Genomic DNA, 24,946 nt, shown 5'->3' with positions numbered 1-24,946 from the left:
AAAGCTAGAGAAATAGTTCTTGTTACACTTTAACCATGAACGATGTAAGACTTTGAAGGCAAAATGCTACTTCCCTAAAGTGTCTGTATGAAACTAGATTGCAAGTAAATCGGTTTTCAAAGTAGCAATGTGACTATAGAACATTTTACATTTCCTCTACCACATCTTTTCCCCCTTCCCTCTCCCCTTTTAGTGTTGAAATAGATTGGAAAAGGTTAAGTATTCCAATATGATGTTTACAACATGGAAGATTGCCAGCTTTGTGTGAACTTAATTGTATTGCATTGAGTGACTTTTGAACACTTCATATAAACTTGGTTTAATAATTGTTTGCTAGATTTTTTTATTCCTCTTTGAATATTGCTGAATGCACAGTTCTTGAAAGAGGCACACAAGTCCTTTCTTTGAAATAAATTGCACCAATTGATGTCAAATGAGTTCTGGCCTACTCTAACTTCCATGCTAACCCTCTGTGAAGGAGGGACTTGCTAGTATGTTGCAGTATGCACAGCTCAGTTGTTTCATAAAACTAATTACTGTATCCGAAATAAACAAATCCCTTGATGTAAAGCAGTGATGGCCAGTCATTTTCACAAGTGTACTGTGAGCCATCTTCAAAGTATCTGAAGTATACTTTGTGTCACTGTAGTGTGTACATAGCTCCTTTATGCCTTGATTGGATGCCCCTCTGGTTTACTGAGCCACGGTACAGCCAGAGGTTCAAGCACTAAACAGGGAGGCAGGAATGCAGGCCTGACTCACTCAAAGCCAGACCTGTGGACTTTCTCACTCCAAACTAGGAGTTCCACAAACTTCTGTGCTGCAGGCTAACCACCTCAGAAGTGATAGTTGACTAAGCAAATCAACTGACACTAAAATAATGAGCAATAGAGATGTTAAGATCCTACATGGCAAAACCATGTTTGCAGTAAAGAAGGGATTTCTCCTTAATTAAACTAGAGTGGTGTTCCTGCATTTTGTTTCTGGTATGCAACAGTTAGTTTCCTTGAGTTTTTGGTGTCTTCTGAAGGTTGTAACTGAAGCCTCCAGCACAATTTGTGTTAATCCCTCTTCTGTGCTTGCAGCATACTTTATTTGAGAGGGTATGATCTGATCCATCATATGTATCGAGTACTGAGGGTCCTTGTACTGGAAGATCAGATCTTTAAGCCCTATTCTTCTGCATTAGCTGTATGACCAGAATGGGGATTGGAGTTTGGAGAGGCTTTTAAATCATGAGTGCAAGTTGCTAAATAACCATTTTACAAAGCTGTGTAATATAGCACCTTTTAAAATAGATGTATTATTTATATTCTGAGTTTTATTATATCTAGTAATGTTTTGCTAATGTGTACTGCTTTTAACCACTCTTATATTAATCAGGTAGCTAACATCAGTCCCTTAAAGTTTCAGCCAAAAATGGGGAATGTCGCAGCTACTTATATTTGTGCTGAGCAAAAGCTTTTCTCTCCCCTCACATTTCCCACTTATGTAATTGTGACAGGAATGGTTGAAGTTCAGTAAATGGGCAGAAGTCAAGTGGGTGGAGTTTGGTTTCTTTTTCATAAGCTAATGACAGGCTTGGTCTCTTTGTGGGATAAAGGGTAAGGTCGATAGTCTACCTGGGGCCTTGCTATTTGATCTACTGTCTGACCTTGAGGCTGCTCACTCGCTGTTCATTTGAGCTCCTGAATCCTGCATTTTAAGCATTGTAATAAAAATTAAATGGGAAGACTTACTTAGAAATCGAAACCCACTATTTTCCTAGCCACAGAATATTTTGAGCATTATTGGGAATTTAGTGCATCTCATCTCCCTCCTTTTATTTATTTATTTATTACATTTACATACCATACCATAGCCAAAGCTCTCTGGGCAGTTTACAAAAATTAAAAACATTGAACATTAAAAACAAATATACAATTTTAACAACCCTACAAAGCAGGGCTGTGGAGTAGGTACGCCAAACCTTCGACTCCGACTCCTTTATTTTTCTACTGTCTGACTCCGACTCCACCCAAAATTGCTTCCAACTCCACAGCCCTGGAAAGGGCTATAAATGTCTTTTTAAATTGGAAGCTCTCATAGGAGCATTTTTATCGCTGCCTGAATATGCGCTGATCTTGGCATCACAGCATTTGACTTCATCTGGGTCCTGTGTCATACACTGACACACAACATGTTTTCCATCTTGAGTTATGGTGAAATGCTCAACTACAGCTGACTTCATGGGAAGCTTCTTTGACATTTTGAATTTATATTTTAAAAAATTTGTCAATCAAAATTTATTTTGAAGTTGAAGTCGATACATTTTTACTGACTCCAACTCCACCCAAAATTGCTTCCGACTCCACGACTCTGACTCCACAGCCCTGCTATAAAGTTTAAAACCATGAAGCACAGATAAACCAGGTAAAAGACTTGGTTTATTATTAAACAATATAATAAAGAAAAAGCATCAAGAACCTCTGTGTTAGAAGTCTGAAAATGCTTAATCAGTGTTTTGTTTTGTTAGGGGCTCAGAAAACAGGTTAGTTGAGCTCACTAGTTAGTCATGTTCCTTCCGTACAGTTCTCTTTTCTTCCTCCCCCGGCCCTGAGTTCATTTCTTCCCATCCCAACACCTACACATCTTCTGCAGTCTCAGTTTCCTGTGTAGGTGAGCTTTCACTCAAGTTTTTGACAAAATACCAACAACAAAAAATCATCAACTAAGCCATATATTTGTCTAATCTATATACTTGACAATTTCTAATCTTTCCACCCAAATCCTTCCATTCTGTATCACTAGTGCAACCACATTCACAGGTACTGCATATCAGAAATAATCTGACAAACCTGAAGAAGGCATTGGAAAGGACAACTAAAATGGTCATGGTTGAAGCACCTTTATCAGGAAATGCTAAAGCATTTTGAGGTTTTTAACACTAAGAAAAAAGATGACTTGCAGCGCAGTCTGAACCACGTCTACTCAGAAGTAAGCCTTATTAACCTCAATGGGTCTTACTTCCAGGTATATGAGGTTAGGATTGCAGCCAAAGGCTGCAGTCCCTTACTTAAGGAGTAAGCCCTGATGAACACAGTGGGACTGACTTAAAAGGATTACACTATAAGAGTACATGATAGAGGTTTACAAAATTATGAACAAAAATGCGAGAGAAACATTTTGATTTTGTAGTATAAGAACTTGAGGACATCCAGGGAAGTAAATCAGCAGTGAAAATACTGTTTCACACAGCGATAATGAACACTAAATTTGGATCTGCAAAATGTATATACAGTAGGGCCCCATTCTCAGGGGCCCGCTTTTTGGCATTTCGCTAATATGGCACCAGCGGGGCGATCAGCTGGCGGGGGGCTGCAGCTCCCCGCACTCCAGCTGATCATGCCGGAGGAGGGGAAGATCAGCTCTAGCGTGCTACAGCTGATCTTCTCCTCCTCTAGTGTGATCAGCGGGTTAGGTTCCAGAGCCCCGCACTACAGCTGATCCACTTTTCGGTGGTTTTCACTTTCCGGCAGGGGTCTGGAATCTAACCTGCCATATGAGTGGGGCCCTACTGTATTGCCAATAGATAAATGGCTTTTTAAAAGAACAAATCAAAATGAATGGAGTATAGGTCCAATTAAATCTGAAAAAAAACCTTTTTAGTATTTATATCCTGGTCTAGAATGCCACTGCTCCTTTTTCTTTTTTTATTAGCTATTTTGATTTACTCCAGTGTCCTCTAACAGTGATTTCCAAATGTCAGACCGAAGATCGTTAGTGGATTATGGAAGTTGAACAGCTCTCTCCACTGCTGTTAGTCAATAGGCCAGGTTCCCTAACATGGTACGTCCAGTCCCAGCCAACATGGCCAATGGTCAGGGATGATGGGTTTTGTCATCTCACAAATCAGAGGGCACCAGATTTAGGAAGGCTGTGAAAGGCGGAAGGAAGTGATTATACAGCCACGAGAGTGGCTGTATACTATAGCCAGCGGGGATTTTTCACATTCCGCAATGTTAAATTGAAAATACTCCCCCATGCCATTCTGATGCTTCCCATAAGCTCATTTCAAAACAAAACCTTACATAACTTATAGTCCTGAACTCAGAAACGCTTGCTTAACAACCCTGTCAATTTTCATGGCGATACACAAAACAGTCAGAGAGAATAGACAGTTCAAAGTGTAAAAAGAGAGAGAAAAACCTCAGAGCCCTTTTGGACTTTTTTCTCTGAGAGTTCTCATAATCTGTTGAAATTCATTAAAAATCAGCCATGTTCACAGAGTACCTGTAATCCTAATACTGACGTTGCCCCATACTCTGACCTTCATCTTCTGCAGTTTAAAAGTTTAAAAAATGCCTGGCTGATTTTTAATTAATTTAATAAATTTTGGCTGGGACCCAATGATAGTGCGGAGCATGCTCAGTAAGAACCAACTGTCTGAGTGCTAAAAGGCTCACAGCTGCTGAGCTTAGATAATCAGGGGGCCACACCCACACCAGACTTTGATTTCATGTGAGAGAGTCATGGCTTCCCTCAAAGAATCCTGGGAAGTGTAGTTTGTGAAGGGTGCTAAGAGACTCCTATTCCTCTGAGAGAGCTCCAGTGGCCAGACTGGTTTAACAGTCAGCCACTCTGTTTGAAGGTCTGTGAGGGGAACAGGGCGTCTCCTAGCAACTCTCAGCACCCTTCACTAACTACACTTCCCAGGATTCTTTGAGAGAAGCCATGACTGTCCAAAGTGAAATAAAGGCCTGGTGCGGATGTGGCCAGGGAAAGCTTTGGTTTAAATTTGGTTGGGAGGCTACATGTGTCTGCTGTAGAATAAAAAGGTGGGGGAAAGCCTGAAAAAGAATGATTCTGTTTACAATGTTTTCCTTTTGGAAAGGAAAGGGGCTCCCCTTCTGCCCAGTGCCCACCCACCCAATCTCTTCCCCTCCCACTCCCTGCCCCTTCCCTGGGTCAGTGTTGGACTACGACCTGGGAGACCAGGGTTCCAATCCCCACACAGCCATGAAGCTGACTGGGTGACCTTGGGCCAGTCACTGCCTCTCAGCCTCAGAGGAAGGCAATGATGAAATCACCTCTGAATACCGTTTACCGTGAAAACCCTATTCAAAGGATTGACTTGAAGGCAGTCCATTTTCAAACATGATTGCATAGAAATAAATCCCACTGAACTCAAAAAATATGCAAATGATCAAACCCACCCTCCCTTCTCTTTCCACCTATCCCCTCCTCTTGCCCCTTCCCTCCTCTTGCCCCTTCCCTCCTCTTGCCCCTTCCCTCCTCTTGCCCCTTCCCTCCTCTTGCCCCTTCCCTCCTCTTGCCCCTTCCCTCCTCTTGCCCCTTCCCTCCTCTTGCCCCTTCCCTCCTCTTGCCCCTTCCCTCCTCTTGCCCCTTCCCTCCTCTTGCCCCTTCCCTCCTCCTTCCTTTGCTCCTCACTCCCCATCCCCTTCCAATCCCCTGTTGCCCCTTCCCCTTCCCCCTCCTCCCCTTCCTCCTCCCCATGGTTAGTTTTACCTATCTTAAACATGATTAGACGGAAGTAAATACCATTGAACTCTATAAGCATGCAAATGATCAAACCTGCTCTCCCCTCCACCTTCCTTTGCCCCCCTCCAATACGCTCCTTCCCACTCCCACTCCTCCCCCACGGTCAGTGTTTCCTATCCTAACCAAGATTGCATAGGAGTAAATCCCATTGAAAATAAGCATGCAAATGATCAGACCTGCTTTTCGCCTCCTCTCCTCGCCCTTCCTCCTCCCCTGCCCACTCCATCCCTCCCTCCCTTCCCCAGTCAGTTTTACCTATCCTAAGCATGATTGCACGGGAGTAAATCGCACTGAATTTAATAAACATGCAAATGATCAAACCAGTCCTCCTTCTCCCCTCTCCATCCTGCCTCCTCCCCTCCCAGCCCTCTGCATTTCCTCCCCTCCCTCCTCCTCCTCCCCATCCTCTGTGGTCAGTTTCACCTATCCTAAGCATGATTGCAGGGGAGTAAATCCCATTGAACTCAATAAGCATGCAAATGATCCATCCATTCTCAGCAAACTTGGACAGGATCTCATTTCTTACCTCCCAGATTAAAAAGCAGGGAAATTCACTAATAGGCAAAAAATCTTGCAGTTTAAGAACATACTTATAGCCCACAGCTATTCTACCAAACTTTAAAAAGCAGGGAAATTGGGCAGCTATAGTGAATGCACCAGGGGAGCAGGAGACCTGAACTCCTCTCCGAGATATTGTACTGCCCTCCAAATTGGTCAAAATGCAAACACCATTTGGGTTGGTCTTTCACAGTCCAATCCACTTCCTGTGTAGCTTGGAAGAATTTGGTAACATGTGCCTCTGAGCATATGGTGAGTGGTGGCAACACCTGCAATCAGCCCAAATAATAGAAAGGAGACATGTGCTGTGCTGATCTTGTTTTAGCAGGGAGGAAGCAACATTATTAAGACAGTTGATATAGTTCAGATGGTCACTTTGAATATGTCTGATTTCCTTTCAGTTTTAGTGACGTTTCCTATAGGAAATCATTTTCTTTTGTTTCTATTTCTGTGAATATGTGAAGTACAGCAACTCTTTGCAAAATTTATACTAAAAAAACTCCAAACATAATTGTGGAATAATGGCACTGACTTCTGCAGAATAGTCTCCAGTGAACCTCAGGAGTGTCTCAATTTGCACAAGATAAAACAGTGGGAGGTGAAATATATTCTAGAAAAATGCTAGGTGTGCTGTGTGTTTTTAATTGACTGTGCCCACCTTGCCTTAAATGAAGTGGTTTAAACATAGCAGGCTGAAAATATGCATCCTCTTTTTTCCAACAGCTAGTCATTGCTGAAGTAGCAACATATTGGAATCAGTCTGATTTTTCATCAAACTGCAGGTCCAAATTCCACTGTTAATGCACCCAAAATAGAAATAGAACATAACCTCCAATTTGAAACACAAAAGGCTGTCTTCACCATCATATGACACTGACTAATAAAAAGGCTTTGAAATTAATAAAAATAAATTTGACACAGATTTCTGGGATGAATAATGAGGGAAATAAAATTTTCTAGTGTACATTCTCTGTAGAAACATTAACACAGGAAAGAAGCAAAGTAAGAAGAACACCAGCAAACATACAAAAATATAATTCTCCATCTTTGGAGATGGTAGGTGTTGCCACCACTCACCATATGCTCAGAGGCACATGTTACCAAATTCTTCCAAGCTACACAGGAAGTGGATTGGACTGTGAAAGACCAACCCAAATGGTGTTTGCATTTTGACCAATTTGTAGGGCAGTACAATATCTCAGAGAGGAGTTTAAGTCTCCTGGTCCCCTGGTGCATTCATTATAGCTGCCCAATTTCCCTGCTTTTTAAAGTTTGATAGAATAGCTGTGGGCTATAGGTATGTTCTTAAACTGCAAGGTTTTTTGCCTATTAGTGAATCTAGTATATAGAGCTTACTTGAGAATGAGACAACTGGGATATGTAGTATTCAATGCATAATCTCCTCTTGAATTAAGAAGATATATTTATCTTCATTTTTTATCTTGCTTTCATTGAAGGGATGAGTCTTGAAGTGTTCTTAGAAATTTGTGATGGAGCTTCCTAGTTAATGATTCATTGAACCATGTTCTTAAAAAGTATTAGGCAAATTCAGAGAGAAGACTATTGACTATTAATTTTGATAGCTTAACGGAACCGCCATGTTCAGAGGCAATATACCATTCCAGATGCTGATGGCAAATAATGGGGGAGGGTTGACTGGCCACTGTTGGAAACATCATGTTAGATGGACTGATCTAGCGAACTGCTGTATCCACTGATCAGGGTGTTTTCTGTTAGTAAAATAATAGGCACAAAAAATGTGTGCATCAGTATGTCATGTGACAGTGTGAGCAGTTCCTCTGGCTAGGTTTGTGCCCAGAAGTAATTGTTAGATGAATAACTAACTGGAGGGACTTTATTGCATTGCAGCAATGTTACATTACATCCTGATCTGAATTACCAGTATGGCAAAGTTAACTCTGTATAAGGGCACTGGGGCTAGGTCGCCATTTGGGCCTACTATTTCAGGCCATATGCTGATTAGGAAAGTTATTGAATTAACTTCTCAGCAAGACAACACTTGCACTTTCTCAATCTAATTTTATAAGATAAATAGTTGAGGCACATCTCTTGGGGCTTTTTTTGTACAGTAGCCAGATTATGCAACATAGTAGACTTTGCCTCTTTCGTCACAAGCCTTCAGTCTAGCATTCTGTATTCCCACAGCAGCTGCTAATGAACCATTTGGGTTCTGTACTATGCCTTATTGTGTGGGTGGCTGTGAAAAAAGTGAAATCTTTCTTTCCTCACTCTCTTTCTCTCCACCCTGCCCTTTGGGGCTTCTAGTAGGTTGGAGAACTAACATGGTCATGTTCAAACAGAATGTACAGGAAAGAAGTGGTAGGAGTCTCTGGGTGATATCCAACTAAACAGTTCTGCTAGCACAAGGACTTTTTGCTGCGCAGTTGAACTTCCTCATCCTCTCCTTGCGCGCCCTGTAAATCTGCCCCAGGGGGTTGGGGGGGAAAACCCTGAACAGATGTTGGGGTCATGATGGGAGAAAAAGTCCTTGCACTAGCAGAACTGTTTAGTTGGATACCGTCCTGTAAATCTTGTTGGGAACAAAGTGACATCTAATGTGTTTTTCTTGCAGTAAGAATCTCTTTTACAAAGGAATAGTAAATCGAAAGGTGACAGTTTCCAGTCCTCTAACGTTGTGGCAGCTTTCGCAATTGCTGGCAAGAGAGAATATCCTCTTCTGCTGTGAGAGTTGTTAACATCCTGCAGAATTCTGAGTATGAAATCTAAACCAGAGGAGAAATGCGTTCAAATGCCTTCTGTTGGTAGCCAGTCAGATTGCAAATAGAAGTTTAGAGATCACACAGTACCATTCTTCATTCCACTTGTTCTTATGTTAGAAAAGGGCCATCTCCTAACATTTTTCTTATCAAATGGGACTGAACACTAGTGTTGACATCTATAAAAGAGATGGTCAAACAAAAAATCCCCCCTGCCTTTACAATCTGGTAGTTTCCCAATTGTGGTGGGTTATAAATGAGAATTTGCGCATTTGCTATTCAGATAAGAGGCTTCAGTTCCTTGGGAATGTATTGTGTAAAACTGTACCCAGGTTATTCTGGAAAATGCACAAGCTGAGGTGGTTATTTTCAGTAGATTATAAATGCAATCTGGAAGAACCAGAAATAAACTGGTGTACCCAGAAAATATGTATATCATACTTTCTGCAAGCAGGCTAAATAGATGAAAACTTGTATCACTTAAAGCCCTGCCTTTAAGTCTTTTTCTTATGCATTTCGTGCTTCTTTGCCACCCTTGCAGAGGTGAGTAGTATGGCCAGATTAATTATGCTGGCTTGAGCAGACTGAGATACCAAAGATTGCATTTGGAACATTATTATATAGCATGGAGCATAGAACATTTGATGATGATTAATCATGACAAGTAAGACCTGCAACAAAGTATTGCAGTGGGGAGTGCTCCTCTTCATAATACTCCATTTCGTTTTTTGCAAATGTACTTTGTTTAACAAAATTGTATACCTCTTACTACAACAAAAGACCTTTAAGTGGGCTACAAGACAGTCTAAAATGTTTATTTAGAGGTGCGTATCATCTAAATACTGGTGACACTTTGCCCCAAAACTTTTGCCCTTCTAATGGCCACTCCCCAAAGTCTCATGTAGATGTTGAATACCATTTGGGGTAAAATAGTGCCCTGTGGCACCCCATAGCATAACTGCCAGGGACATGAAAAACTTTCTCAATGCTACTCTGTGGACTTAGTCACATACATAGGACCAGAATCACTGCAGCACAGTAACCCCAATTCCCATCCCACAGTGCTGGTCTAGGAGGATACTATGGTCAACGGTATCAAAAGCTGCAGGGAGACTGAGACGCAGGAGCAAGGTCATGCTCCCCTTGTTTCTCTCTCTCAGGGTGACCAATGCCAGCTCTGTGCCATAGGCTGGCCTGAACCCAGACTGAAATGGGTCTAGATAATTTGTGTCATCCAAGATTATCCACAACTGCCCTGCCACAACCTTATCCAGCACCTTTTCTAAAAAGGGGGTAGTTGGCAGTTACTCCAAATCACCAGATACTGGGCTGGCTTCTTTAGGAGTGGCTGTACCACCACCTTTTTCAAGGCAACAGGGACCACCCTCACAGTGAAGCATTAACCACACTCTGGACCCAATCAAACTCCCTCTGCTAGATTTAATAAGACAAGAGGGATGGGTCAGTAGGTTATGTGGTTGGTTGAATAACTGCAAATGAAACTGATCCCACAACACATCACAGACTATGGCATTGCATGTCAGAGGTACAAACCAAACAACAGTAAACAACTAGAAGCAAATATATGTCAATCTAGTGCTGCTTAATAACAAAAATTTCTGATGACAATTTGACTTTAGCCCTGCCTGTGTCAGTTAATCCCTGTTGTTATACAGTGTCTACAGTCTTTGTCTTCCCATTTTCTTTGCCTTCTAACAACTTTGTCAAAACAAACAGGATCCTGTACAAGCTCCAGTATTACCAAAGTAGGAATCACAAGGTAGATAAGAGTATAGTATAGTGATTGCGGAATTTGGACTCTTTTGATGTAGAATTGAAACTTTGATAGGATTGATTACAAATTACAAATCTTTGCTTTAAGACTGTGGTGGGTATAACCAATATATTTGATATTTAGGTGTATCTTTGCCACAAAGTGCAGGTGCGCAGCTCTCTGCATGCATGATTGGTATATGTTTTTAATTTGACTTCACTGCATTTTTGTATTTTTTAAAATGATTCAGTGTCACAGTATACAGTAGTTCAATTATGCCTTTCCTGGGGTATATCTAAAATCTTAACATTTAGGAAAAGGTTGAAAGATTTACGTTACAGGTTCCTGTATATGACTATGGAGAAATATAGCAAACCCTGTTGGAGTCGAGTAAACAGCTAAGACCTAATCAGCCATCTCTCTCTCCCATAGTGTATGCATGGGTGAATCTGTTCTGCCTCTTGGTCTGCACTACAGCATGTTTACACCCACCTTAGAGAACCAGTGCACTGATACCCAGCGAGAGAAATGGCTGCCTCTGGCCTCTCGGTTCCAGATAATTGGCACCTACGCTCAGACGGAAATGGGGCACGGTTAGTTCTTTTCAGAGACTTATGGGAGATCCTGTGTAGTGTAACTCCAGTCTGGCAGTGATTTTTGGGATGAAAATGCCTTTGTTTTGTTTAAATACTGGATCCAAATCTCAGTTTGCCACCACTTCGACTGTCCTGACTATGTGTAATTGTATATGCAAAGCTGTGCTTTTCCACAGTCACAAGCACCTCCTGGCTTGTAGCTGATTTTATATCCTTGTTCTCAGATCTTGTATACAAGTCTGACTTACTCAAAGTTGTTTCCAAGATTGCTGATAGTTGGCATGAGCAAATTGTTCAGTCAGCCTAATTTTTCTTTGAATTTTGGACGTGTCCAAGAACATTGCAGTGGTATGCCTCTAATGTTCTAGTTCAACTCCATTTATGAAGCTGCCTTAAGTTTATGAAACATGGGCTACAACAAGCTACCTGGGCATAGATTTGTGTAATATTGTACAGAACTGTGTAAACAAATGTGAAGCATGGAGCAAGTGTGTGATATTCCATGAGTACACCAAATGAGCAGCTGCTAGCTGATGTATTTGGAGGAGAAAAAAGTTGGATGTGTCATCTCCATGTAAGGCATTGTGGAACACTCAAAGCATAGCCTTATGCTGGTCTATCAGACAAAATGAGTTGACACTAATTCAAGGTTCTGGAAATCACGAATCCTGTTTTGAGAGATCCTTTGCTAGTGTTTTGTACTAGCAGCCTCTTCTTTTAGGTTTAGCTCTTATTTTTGCTGTTGCAATCAGTAATTAAGGGTGTTTTTTTTCCCAAAGTGAGTCAGGCAAGATAAAAACCTTGGCTCGGCTGTTTTCATGTTTTCTGCTGTATACACGGCTTGGGACCACAATACCTGATGGAACACCTCTCCCGATACGAACCCACCTGTACACTACGTTCAAGATCAAAGGCCCTCCTCTGGGTGCCTACTCCAAGGGAAGCTCGGAGGGTGGCAACAAGGGAGAGGGCCTTCTCAGTGGTGGCCCCCAAATTATGGAATGATCTCCCTGATGAGGTGCACCTGGCGCCAACACTGTTATCTTTTCGGTGCCAGATCAAGACTTTTCTCTTCGCCCAGGCATTTTAGCTAGTGTTTTAAATTGTTTTTATATTGTTTTAAATTTTAAAATTGTGTTTTAAATTGTTTTTAAAATATGTGTTTTAAATTGTATATTTGTTTTAATGTTTTTGATTGCTGTAAACCGCCCAGAGAGCTTTGGCTATGGGGCGGTATACAAATGCAATAAATAAATAAAATAGATATGGTACCATTCAAATGCAGTTAATACTTGCTGGATTTTCAATTTCATGAACCAGAAGAATATATTGCAAGAACAAGATAAACTGGACTGAAATCCACTTCAAGAATATAAATGTTCTTTTTCCTTTTAACTACTTCCCCAGAATAGAAGAGTAGTAGCTTTTTTAAAGCACTAATCTCTGTCAGTCATGGGAGCAAAATGGAGCAAAGCCCAAGACCTTATTTAAGATCTATGGCTTAGTCTGGAGCACTTGAACACCGTATTGCACTTCTAGAGAAGAAATGGAATCTTCCGACAAGAAAGAGTGTACCTGGAAGAAAAGGAAAAGCCTCTGATTTCTTATTTGCATTCTGCATTATTCGCATTATTCGCAATTTGCAATCACATCTGGAGAATGGTGTTGCAAATGTCTTGGGTTATATGATGAATGCAGTGTTAACTCTTGGAAGTGTCTTTTGCAATCAAACGTTCAGCAGTTATTACGGTGCATTTCACATCGCAGTTTGAATAATGATAGCGCCTCTCAAGCAAATTGACTGAAAGCCAGAGGCTGCAAAATGAATGAAGCATCCTACGACTAAGCAAATGATTGTCGTGCTTGTTTGTCTGCTCCCTCCCTTCAGACCTGTGGATGTGTTTAATTTTTTTTGCATGCTGTATCTTACTAATTTCCTTCTCTGTGTGTCAATGTGTAATATCTGTATTTGTGTAATATGTGTATTCTGTCAACTAACCAGTGTCTTGATGAGGAATCAATCATGCTGACACCTTCACAGTCATTGTGCATGATGGTGCAGCAGTGCAGCTCACCATTCACATTTCAAATGATGATTCTTCAATAGTATATATGTCCTGGAATTCCTGCTATTGGATGCTTTCTGCTTGCTGAGGCTGCATTGCATTCGAATGGAGGCACTGCTTAAAATAATAGGCTATACTGGGGCTGGCATGGCAGGGACTTGATTTGGAGGGGAAATCCTTCTACAGGTAATGCTTAAGCATTCTTCCATGGTGCATGTGAAGTAAAATTCTTCTTAGGTGAACAAATAGCCAAATCTTAAATCCTAATATTCTTTCATTAGTTGTAGGCTTGATAGTTCAAGTGGAAATGGGACTCTTCACTCAGTCACTGGATCCCTGCTCCAAACAGCAACTTTTATAATTTTGCTATTTCAGTCTGCTCTCCTCTGCTGTTCGTTGCCCTGAGGAATTGGAGCTCCACTTACACTAGCTCAATTGAAGAATGGGACCATAATAGCATATGACTTTAGAGTGGAAACCCGTGCTATTGTTTCACCTGTAAAATTACAACACTGAGAATTGTTGCCTAGAAATTGACTTTCCTATTCTCTGTACTGGGCAGGCATGTTGGTCTCCAGTTGCTCTCTTTTTAGTATTTCTATTTTTCAGTTACAAAGTTGTATACTGTATATAAGTTGCTGTGGATTAATTTAGTATGTTATAGTATCTCTACTGTTGGAAGAGGTTAAAGTCTTAACATCCCTCCTCTCACTGTTATGTAAAGGTACTTTTGATGGGTTGGACATATTGCATTCAGTTTTAATTCTGGTATTACAATACAGTCTGTCCATACCATTGTAGGATATATATAGTTAGTAGCGGCTCAAGTTTCACTAGTATGAGAAGACCCCACATAATCATCTTCAAGCATCTCAATACATTTACAGCAAATAATGAATGGTCTGAACCAGCCCTCCCCAACCTGATGTTGTGTATTTCCAATTCCAATCGGCTCCAGCCAGTATGGCCAATGGCCAGGAAAGGGCCATAGGTCAGTGGTAGAGCATCTGCCTTTCATGCAAAAGGTCCCAGGCTCAATCCCTGGCACCTCCAGGTAGGGCTGGGAAAGACTCCTGCCTGAAATCTGGAGAGCCACCGCCAGTCAGTGTAGACAGTACTGAGCTAGATAAACCAATGGGTCTGACTCAGTATAAGGCAGCTTCCTATGTTCCTCTGATTATGGGAGTTGTAGTCCAAAATATCTGGGGGCACCAGGTTGGGGAAGGCTGCTCTGAACTATTTTGAGATGATAATCTCCACCTCTGAGTGCCAGGCCTATAGTAAGTGCTGCCCCTTTAACAAGTGGATACAAGGAATACTGGACATCTGGAGGGGACTGTGTGTAACAGTTTATTTATTGATGGTCCTTGCCTCTTCCTTAGTGTAAGATGTGCTGGTTGCTAAACATGGCAAATACGATGGATATTTTTTAGCTACAATCACTTAGGCTATTGGGGAGAGGGAGTCAGAGTAGTTATGCATCCTCAGTCATGTCTGGAACCAGACCCAGTTGAAACCCCTCCTTCACCTCAGCATATTGTATGTAAAAGTGATGTAAATTGCAGAATAAGAATAAACAAGTGGGACATGTAACAAAATACCGCAGTGCTGAATGCCCCCTAGTCAGGATTCCAGGCATTTCGTTTGCTCCTCCCACCCCAACAGTCATTACCTTGTTCCCACTGAGCATGCTCAATCCTCACTGGACTGTTTAGAGATTCCACCCTCCTTAAGCGTTTTTCCTAGATATTTTTTAGAAACCTGTTTCTCCAAGGCTACTGATGCCTCCCTTGCATGGATGGTACTGTTTTGGCTCCATAAACAACAGTGCTCATCAACAGAACATCTGAAATGGGGGGAATAATGAATTAGTACTTTGAGTATTCAAAGCACTTTATATTATTCCGGTACTCTCTGCAGAAACCCTATAAACCAGGCAGTTATTATCCCCATATTACAGATGGGGTGTTGAGTCTGGAATTATAAGGCCCTCTAGTAGGTTCATGGCAGAGGTAAGATTTGCACCAGAGACAACTTTGTTCACATTCCTAGTCACTGCACCAACTTATATAACAGGTGAAATGAGCAGTGCACATCAAGCTGCGTTGGCCGGAGTACTGGTATAAAGGTACCTTAAGTATATCATGCTATCATCTGGATCAGAATATCATGGTATTTAAGACTGGCTTATCATAGGGAAGCATGTGTTTTTGGTTTTGGGTAATCTTTGCTGGTGATGGTTCACCTATTATAAATGGTGGCTATTGACACAAAGCTGTGGATCTATTCACTAGCTTTGATTATTGGTAGATCAGAGCACCATTCTTTTCTTACTTTGAGGCCCACTGAAAGATGATTTAAAGCAATAAAAAAGTGATAATCTCAAACAGTTAACATACAGTTAGTTGGGATTATTTTGTCTAACCCCCTCCCTCCCTCCAATCTGAATTGGATAAGGACAGGTTGCTTTAATTTCTTTGTAAAATGTTACTTACCTGATTTGCTCCCAAGCCATTATAGTTGTAAGACAGAATGTTATTTATATTGGGTGTTACACCCAGTTTTGAATACAGGCATCCCCGCTTAACGTCGCTTCACTTAACCTCGCCTCGCTATAACGTACATGCTCCATACGCCACCATACCCCGCTTAACGTACGCGTGCTTCGCAATAACGGACACTTAATGGCATGATGCCGCTGCCATCTAGTGGCGATTGCAGTGCAGTACATGCATAGATAATTGCTTCACTTTAAGTACATTTTCACTTTACATACACGCTCCGGTCCCATTGCGTATGTTAAAGCGGGGTATGCCTGTACACTTCCAAGGAACAAGAGGACCTGGTAGCATTTCTGGCTGACACTGTGATAGAATATTACCTCTTATAAGTACAAAAAAAAAAGGCCAAGTGGGTTGCTCTCTCATTCGTATTGTCCTTCTGTGATAGGACTGGAATAGCACCTCTAGCATTTGGAGCTGGGCACAGGGCTCTATAAATTGGCATAAATAATTGTAGGCCTGGGAAAGGAATGATGCTCTGGTAAAAGTGTGCTTGCTCAATTCTATATTCATACAAATTATTTTTGTCTCCTCCCCCCTCCAATCTGCACCTCTAATCTCACCTGCTTTAATTCTGTAATATCCCTTCACATTCCCTCCCCATGGCATTTCTGCACAGCGCTGCTCATCATGGACGACCTGAGCCTCTGGACCTCCACCTGGGCATGTTTCTACCTACCCTCTTAACCCAGGCAACCCAAGAACAGCAGGATCGCTTCTTCATGCCTGCTTGGAACTTGGAGATCATTGGCACATATGCCCAGACAGAGATGGGCCATGGTACAGTACTTTCAAGTCTTATTCGCAAGTGTAGCATTTCTGGGTAGGAGATGTTGAACAAAAAGCATGGGGTATTTTTCCTTGCAATCTAGGGTTCTTCAGGCTATCTGTTTCACGGCCACAGGGTTCCCTCTGTATGAAATGAAGACATATATTTTTGTGTTTCTTGCACAAGCTTATACTTTTATTCTGAATGCCTACTGTATATCTGAATATATACTGTATATCATAATATCATATTATGATTACATATGTGGTCTTATGAGAACCAGCGTGGTGTAGTGGTTAAGGTGTTGGACTACGACCTGGGAGACCAGGGTTCGAATCCCCACACAGCCATGAAGCTCACTGGGTGACCTTGGGCCAGTCACTGCCTCTCAGCCTCATGAAAACCCTATTCATAAGGTCGCCATAAGTCGGAATCGACTTGAAGGCAGTCCAAGACAAGATGTGGTCTTACACAAAAAATGAACTTTAAGAATTATTTAGCAAATACTCCTGAGCAAGAAATAAGAATATTCTGGGTTGACAAAATCATCTTTACTTTAAATCACGGCTCAAAAGTCACCTGAGACAGCGAGATGCCTCTATCCTAACAGTTGTATATCATCATCAGCCCCTTCTGAACTCAGTGGCTTTCTAGGAAACCTCTTGGCTTCTCAAGCAGTACTCTAGATAAGTGAATAGCTTTTGCAAGAATAGCTAGGCTCTCTTCTGTGGGCTTCTCTTTGCTATAGCCTCTGATTTTAAATAAACTTTGGTTATAGCCCTTCTGTGTTTGACAAACTCCTGGTTTCAACATCCTGTAAGGCTTCCTGATTAGCTTATCTCCAAACTTTTGTCTTTTCAAACAAAGTGAGCAGTTCATAGGTCTTGGATACCAAACATAATATGAAGATATAGCAAAGAAATATTAATCCAGATCCCTACTCCTACAGAATATATTATCTACCCACAGAAAATGGAACTTCTCTCTTGTTTTTTGTGTATCACTGGAAATGAGGAACCTTCTGAATGGTAAATGTTCATGTTGATGTGATACATTACAAAGTATCACTTAAGCTTCTGATTGTTAGGTTCTGGTGTGTTGTTTCTGGGTGTATTTCAGGTACACTCTTGTTTGCCTCAATGAGAGGCTGCAATTAGGCAAAATGTTTTCAGTGTGTAAGGTGTGGTGTTCTTGAGCACATGGCACCTCAGTCAATCTCCAGGTCCATCTGGCTCTGGAGAGTAACTTTTGCCCTAGTTGGCATTTTCTCTTTGAAGATGGGAAAGCAAAAACAGCAGTCAATTTCCTCTGCCCAAGGAATTGTCTATCCTCATCATGATCTTTATCTGGCTGTCCTACTAGCTATGGCCCTCATCAGTTTTTAATGTCTTCTTCCCACATCCTGTTATGTAGCAAGATAGTTTTGCTTGTGGCCAGGAAATATAGAATTTAGTACTTAGCAACTCTAGGACAGCCGGGCTTCTGGAAATGAATTACATTCTTTCAGCAGACAGCGTCTGAGACCATTTTTGTAATCTATACAGCTTTTAGTGTCCCCAGTTCATCCTGACTCTGACAGAAAGCAAGATTCTTTTGGAAAAAGCTGATCAGGGCCAGTGATACTGTTGAGAGGCAAAGCTGGGGTCCCGGGGGTCCCAGGGAGTTGGGAGAAGAGGATTCAGATGGATGGCAGAGGGAAGGGGGAGGAACTTCCCCCCTTTGGAGTGAAGACGAAACAGAGGAAATGCCAGTGATAGGGTCGCCTAGCAACGGGGAGCCTGAGAGCTCTGGAGTTTCAGAATCCTCCCTGGACATTCCCACGCCCCCCCTTCTCCGCAGCTCAGAGCAAGAGGGAGGGCTGCCCACAGCAGAAAAGCAGCGAGACAGTTTACCAGGCAGTTTACCATCAGCTCCTTCCCTATCCCCCATAGTGGAATCGGAAACTTCAGAAGAGGAGGGGGTGATGCTTCCCCCCTCACCGCGCACACGCAGACAGCTGAAAAGGCAGGAGAGAAGGGGGGGAAGGCGGGCAGTACCTGAGGGGCAGTTAAGGAGGAGCGGAAGGTTGCGCGCCCGTTTGGCCCCTTCTTAAAGAACAGGCGGGAAGCAGCCCCTTGCTCTGTCAACTTTCTCCCAATGCCGCAGGACCTGTATCCCTGTATTGCTTCATGAGAAGACGCAGTCTTTGCTTGGACATTACCCTAATAAGACACGAATTACTTACAACCTCTGGTCTGGTTCCTGAGTCTCACCCTGGGCCTGACAGCTTGACAGAGCCACCTAAATCACCCTCAACGCTCTCTTCACTTGACAGGGACAAGATGTCAAAGGGAGCAGCGGGGGGAACGAACCCCACTTCTGAGACGGAAGAAGTGAAACTCTTGAGGACTAAGGTAGCTGATTTGCAGACGGATGTTCAAGCCCTGCTAGCAGCAGTCAAGGCGCTGAAGACGGATAATCAAACCTTGAAGGCCACGATAGACCAGATGCGAACAGCCCCTCCAGCTGCCGCAGTAAAGGTCCCCATTGGACTGCCCCCAAAATACGCGGGACAAAGTGATCAGTTGGCAACTTTCGTGGCTCAATGTGAGTTATATCTGGATGTCAGGCACATGGAATTTCCAGACGATGGGGCTAAAGTAGCCTTCGTGATTAGCCTCCTGGAGGGGGAAGCTGCAAAATGGGTGACTTCGTATCTCGTGAGAAAGGATACTGTCTTAAGAAGGTACAGAGGATTTATACAGGAGATGACCGAGATGTTCCAAGACCCGCAAAGAGCTGAAACAGTAGCGCGGCAGCTAGGCGCTCTGAAGCAAGCTAAAGGGACTGTTTCCAAGTACACTAACACTTTTAAAATTCTGTCCCAGGAAACTGGTTACAATGACGCCGCCCTGATGTTTATGTACCGGAGTGGATTAAATGCTGAAATCCTGGATGAGCTGGCCAGGACCTCCCCCCCCCCCGCTGATCTACCAGGGCTCATCCGGCTATGCCTACAGATAGATCACCGGATGGAAGGAAGGCGCCTGGAAAGGAAGCAGGAGGTCCCGAGATACTCAGCCTCGGCATCCCGCAGCAAGACCCTTCCCACTGCAGGGATGGCAGGTAATGCAACTGAGGGACAGGGAGGGGCTAGGCCAAGACTGTCGGAAGAAGAAAAGGAAAGACGATGCCGGGAACGTTTATGCTTTTATTGTTCAAAGCCGGGCCATGTGGCCAGAGACTGGACTGAAAGGGGGGAAAGCCGAGCCGTTGGGAAACTAGAACACCCAGTCCACATGTAGGCCGGTGGACTGGGGGCAGCATTGTATAAAGGCCCCCCAACGATCCAACCCCCCTCAAAAGGGGTGTTGGTCTTGCCTATTCGGATTACAACTTCCAGAGGAGTGGTGTTTAATTCCACGGCCTTAATTGACAGTGGAGCCTCCACAAATTTTATTGATGCAAAACTAGTCAAGCGTCATGGAATTTCCCGGTGGAAACTGGATGCTCCCCTAATCGTGGAGACCATCGATGGGAGACCCCTGAAGTCAGGAGGGGTGACACAAGCCACGGAGGAAGTGAAACTTCAAATCCCTGGGCATGAAGAGTTCATTTCGCTATACGTGTCAGATCTCTCGAACTTCGAGGTGATTCTGGGAATGCCCTGGCTAGCAAAGCATGAACCCAAAATAAGTTGGAAGGAGGCGGTGGTGTGGTTCACCTCACAGTATTGCCAGGAGAACTGTCAACCTGAAGGAATCAAGAACACCTTAGCGGGGGCAGTGCAAGAGATCGAGCAAGTGACCCTGCCGCCGAAGTATGAAGAATTCAAAGATGTATTTGATGAAAAAGAGGCAGAGACTCTACCCCCCCACCGCCCTTACGACTGTGCGATTGACCTAGTGCCAGGAGCCAGCATCCCATCGGGGAGAATCTACTCTCTCACAGAGATTGAGAGGGAGGCCCTGAAGGAATTCCTGGATAAAAACCTGAGGCGAGGATTCATACGACCCTCACAGTCCCCTGCTGGAGCGCCGCTATTGTTTGTGAAGAAGAAGGGGGGGGGACTCAGACCTTGTAACGACTATCGCGCATTGAACCAGATCACCATCCCTAACAGCTACCCGCTGCCCCTGATCTCAGAGTTGCTGGATCGACTGCGCTCCGCAAAAATCTTCACGAAGCTGGATTTGAGGGGAGCGTACAATCTGATCAGAATGAAGGAGGGAGATGAATGGAAAACGGGATTCTTGACCGCTTATGGTCAATTTGAGTACCTGGTCATGCCGTTCGGACTTTGTGGAAGTCCAGGAGTTTTTCAAAAGTTCATGAACGACGTGTTTAGAGACCTGTTGGACACGTATATAATCTGTTACTTAGATGATATCCTGGTGTTCTCAAAGAACCAGGAAGATCATGATCAGCATGTGAAAACAGTGCTGAAGAGACTGAGAGAGAATCACTTGTATGCCAAGTTAGAGAAATGTGGATTTGACCTCCAGTCTTTGGACTTCCTTGGGTACCGAATCTCTGCGGAAGGAGTGGAGATGGACCCAGGGAAAGTAAGTTGTATATTGGACTGGGGCCTGCCTAATACCAAAAAGGATGTACAATGGTTCCTAGGGTTTGCCAACTATTACAGAAAGTTCATTCCAGGGTTTTCCAAATTAACAGCTCCTCTGACTGACTGCTTAAGGGGAAAGAAGAAGTTTCAATGGACACAGAATGCCACCAAGGCCTTTGAGGAGTTGAAGAGAAGGTTCGCTTCCGAGCCCATTCTGCGCTTTGCTGACCCGACCCGCCCTTTCGTCGTGGAAGCAGATGCTTCTGATTTTGCCATCGGGGGGGTCCTTCTGCAATTAGACCAAGAAGGGAAGGAGCTGCACCCCTGTGCGTACTTCTCTCGGAAGTTAAAGCCTGCAGAGAAGAACTACACGGTATGGGAGAAGGAGCTGCTGGCCATCAAGGATTCTTTTGAAAACTGGAGACAATATCTAGAGGGGGCCTCTCATCAGATTGAAGTGCGCTCCGACCACAAGAATCTTGAAAGCCTCCAAACAGCCAGAAAGCTGAACCAGAGACAGATAAGATGGTCCCAGTTCTTCACTAGGTTTAACTTCAAGATTACTTACCATGCCCAAGCCAAAAACCAGAGAGCGGATGCCTTATCCAGACAGCCACAATACAAAGAAAGTGAACCCGAGGACCAGCCTCAGTACGTGATCCCACCAGAGAAATTAATGTTGGGATCCTGTCAGCCTTCATGGGAAGAGGAACTCAAAAAGGCACAACAAGAAGATGCAGACATGCTAAAATATCGGCAGGAGACGGGACAAGGTCAAGACTCAGAAGTAACCTTTCACTGGAGAAATGGACTATTATGGTTCAAAACAGCTAGATATGTGCCAGAAGGGGAATTAAGGCTCAGAATCCTACGCCAGTGCCATGATTCTATCACAGCGGGACACTTTGGAATTTACAAGACCATTCAGAACGTGGCCAAGGACTTCTGGTGGCCTAAAATGCGTCGGGATATTGAAAGCTATGTAAAGTCCTGCTCTGTCTGTCTGCGGACAAAAACACAAACAGGAAAACCAGCAGGACTTTTACAACCATTACCTGTCCCACATGAACCCTGGAAGGACCTCTCCATGGATTTTATAACTGATCTACCCAAGTCCCAAGGAATGACAGCCATCTTAGTAGTGGTAGATCTACTTACCAAAATGGCGCATTTTCTTCCTTGTGCAGGGGCCTTAGAGGCTAAAGAAACGGCCAAGTTATTCATTAAAGAAGTCTACCGGCTGCATGGATTGCCAAACAGCGTAGTCTCAGACCGAGGAACTCAGTTCACAGCCAAATTTTGGAGAGCAATGTGGAAACAGTTGCAGACGGAATTAAAACTCTCCTCCACCCATCACCCCCAGACAGATGGGCAGACGGAACGCTTGAACGCCATTTTGGAAAGAAATTTACGAAGTTATGTGTCCTACCAACAGACTGACTGGGTATCATATTTGCATTTTGCAGAGTTCGCCTACAACAATTCTCTGCACTCCAGCATTCAACAAACCCCGTTCTTCGCTAATTATGGATTCCATCCTAAAGTCTTTCCAAGCAGCTCAGAAGGAATGCTGGTACCGGCAGCTGAGAACTTCCTTAAAGAATTGCAAGCGGCACAACAGACACTGAAACAGCCGTTAAACGAAGCCAAAACGGAGTACAAGCGAGTTGCTGACCTGCACAGGAAGGAGGGCCCCCCCCTTCAACCGGGAGACCAGGTATGGCTGTCCACCCGCTTCCTCCAGATGCCGGGCAAATGTAGAAAATTACAAGACAAGAGGGTGGGTCCTTTCAAAATAGAAACTCAAATTAATCCCGTGGCGTACCGACTGAAGCTACCTGACACGTTTAAAATACATCCTGTGTTTCATCGATCCCTCTTAACGAAAGCTGCCCCTCCCAGTGAGTTGCGGCCGGAGGAGCCTCCCGGAGCTCCACTCCTGATAAATGAGCAGCTTGAGTTTGAAGTTGAAGAAATCCTAGATTCCAGGATCAGACGCCACAAGCTGCAGTACTTGATTCACTGGAAAGGCTATGGAGTGGCTGACAGATCATAGGAAGATGCAGCTGATGTGCACGCTCCAGATTTGGTGAAACTTTTCCATCAACGTTTTCCCCACCGCCCCAAGCCAGACAGGGGGAGGGGGGCACAGCTTGGGAGGGGGGATGGTGTCGAGAGGCAGAGCTGGGGTCCCAGGGGTCCCGGGGAGTTGGGAGAAGAGGATTCAGATGGATGGCAGAGGGAAGGGGGAGGAACTTCCCCCCTTTGGAGTGAAGACGAAACAGAGGAAATGCCAGTGATAGGGTCGCCTAGCAACGGGGAGCCTGAGAGCTCTGGAGTTTCAGAATCCTCCCTGGACATTCCCACGCCCCCCCTTCTCCGCAGCTCAGAGCAAGAGGGAGGGCTGCCCACAGCAGAAAAGCAGCGAGACAGTTTACCAGGCAGTTTACCATCAGCTCCTTCCCTATCCCCCATAGTGGAATCGGAAACTTCAGAAGAGGAGGGGGTGATGCTTCCCCCCTCACCGCGCACACGCAGACAGCTGAAAAGGCAGGAGAGAAGGGGGGGAAGGCGGGGAGTACCTGAGGGGCAGTTAAGGAGGAGCGAAAGGTTGCGCGCCCGTTTGGCCCCTTCTTAAAGAACAGGCGGGAAGCAGCCCCTTGCTCTGTCAACTTTCTCCCAATGCCGCAGGACCTGTATCCCTGTATTGCTTCATGAGAAGACGCAGTCTTTGCTTGGACATTACCCTAATAAAACACGAATTACTTACAACCTCTGGTCTGGTTCCTGAGTCTCACCCTGGGCCTGACAGATACTAGTTAGATCATATGGGGGTGTTTATGTCAAGGTTCTGCTTCTGAGCAGCCCCAGTTGGCCCACTTCTTCACACAGATGAGGAGTGCCCCTCTCTCAGCTTTTGCAAGGGCAGTTGGCCTGTGGTTTAACAGCTCCAAGAACAGTATTTCCCCCCATTACCCTCCCTAGGCAGTGGACTGAGGCTATGTTGCTTCTGGCAGCAGCTATGACTGCAGGGAGGAACATTGCACAGCTGCTACAGGCTTGGCTGTGGCAAGGGATGGGGTTGTTGCAGAGAAGGCCTTTGAGGCTAGAAGAGGTGGGAGGTCTAGAAACTTGTATTCAGAAAATTAAATTCTGTAGGCAAACAGACTATTTCTCCATTTCATTAAATTAGAAGGCAAATAATTAGGGGTTGAACTGATTGGCAATAATACCCAGCGGTTCACATTTTGTTATGCAGCTATATTAAGCTGTGGAACATCAGTGGCCCAAATTTACACTGCTCACTCACTTTTTTTAGAACAAAAATTTATATACCACTTGATTGTAAAAAAAAAAATCTAAACAGTTTACAAAAAACATTAAAATTATCAACAAAACAGTTAAAAACAAGTAATTAAAACATTTTAAAAACAATTAAAATAGCAACAGACTAAAAAGATTAGAACACATCAATATCTGTGTGTATGGATAGGCTTTGAGATAATACTTGGCAGAAAATCCCAGTGAGTGTCTGCCTGCAAGCCTATACTAAATAGATTGTTAGTAAGCTATTAGGTGTGCTGGGACACATGAGCAAAGGCTAGGACCACTAGCCTTTCCCCCCTCTCAAAGGCACAAAGATGGAAACATTTATCTACCTAAAATCCTCTTGAGGCAGGTTTCTCTTTCCTTTTTATAAGAGGGGAAAATAGAGGATGGTTGTGAGACTTGCCAAATGCAGAACTGAACCCAAGTCTAAATCTAGCACATAACAAAGAGCACAGTCCATCTATGCA

The 24,946-nt window shown here is 43.7% G+C and overlaps 1 protein-coding gene across 3 annotated transcripts in view; it reads left to right on the top strand.

Moving 5' to 3' along the window:
- ACOX1 (acyl-CoA oxidase 1) overlaps positions 1–24,946 on the top strand; it is a 52,230-nt gene that overhangs the window by 2,648 nt on the left and 24,636 nt on the right. For 2 of the 3 annotated variants that reach the window (XM_061616246.1, XM_061616244.1), the window contains exon 3: positions 16,454–16,614. In XM_061616246.1, coding sequence (XP_061472230.1) covers positions 16,454–16,614 — 161 coding nt within the window. Of the gene's footprint in view, positions 1–11,043; positions 11,205–16,453; positions 16,615–24,946 lie in introns of all 3 variants that reach the window. The other variant, XM_061616245.1, reaches the window with a different exon arrangement.

This window comes from Rhineura floridana, chromosome 3 (genome assembly GCF_030035675.1).
Source record: "Rhineura floridana isolate rRhiFlo1 chromosome 3, rRhiFlo1.hap2, whole genome shotgun sequence".
NCBI classification, from domain to species: Eukaryota; Metazoa; Chordata; class Lepidosauria; order Squamata; family Rhineuridae; genus Rhineura; species Rhineura floridana.
Note: the sequence above shows the minus strand (reverse complement) of the source record. Positions and strands in the feature narration are given on the sequence as shown.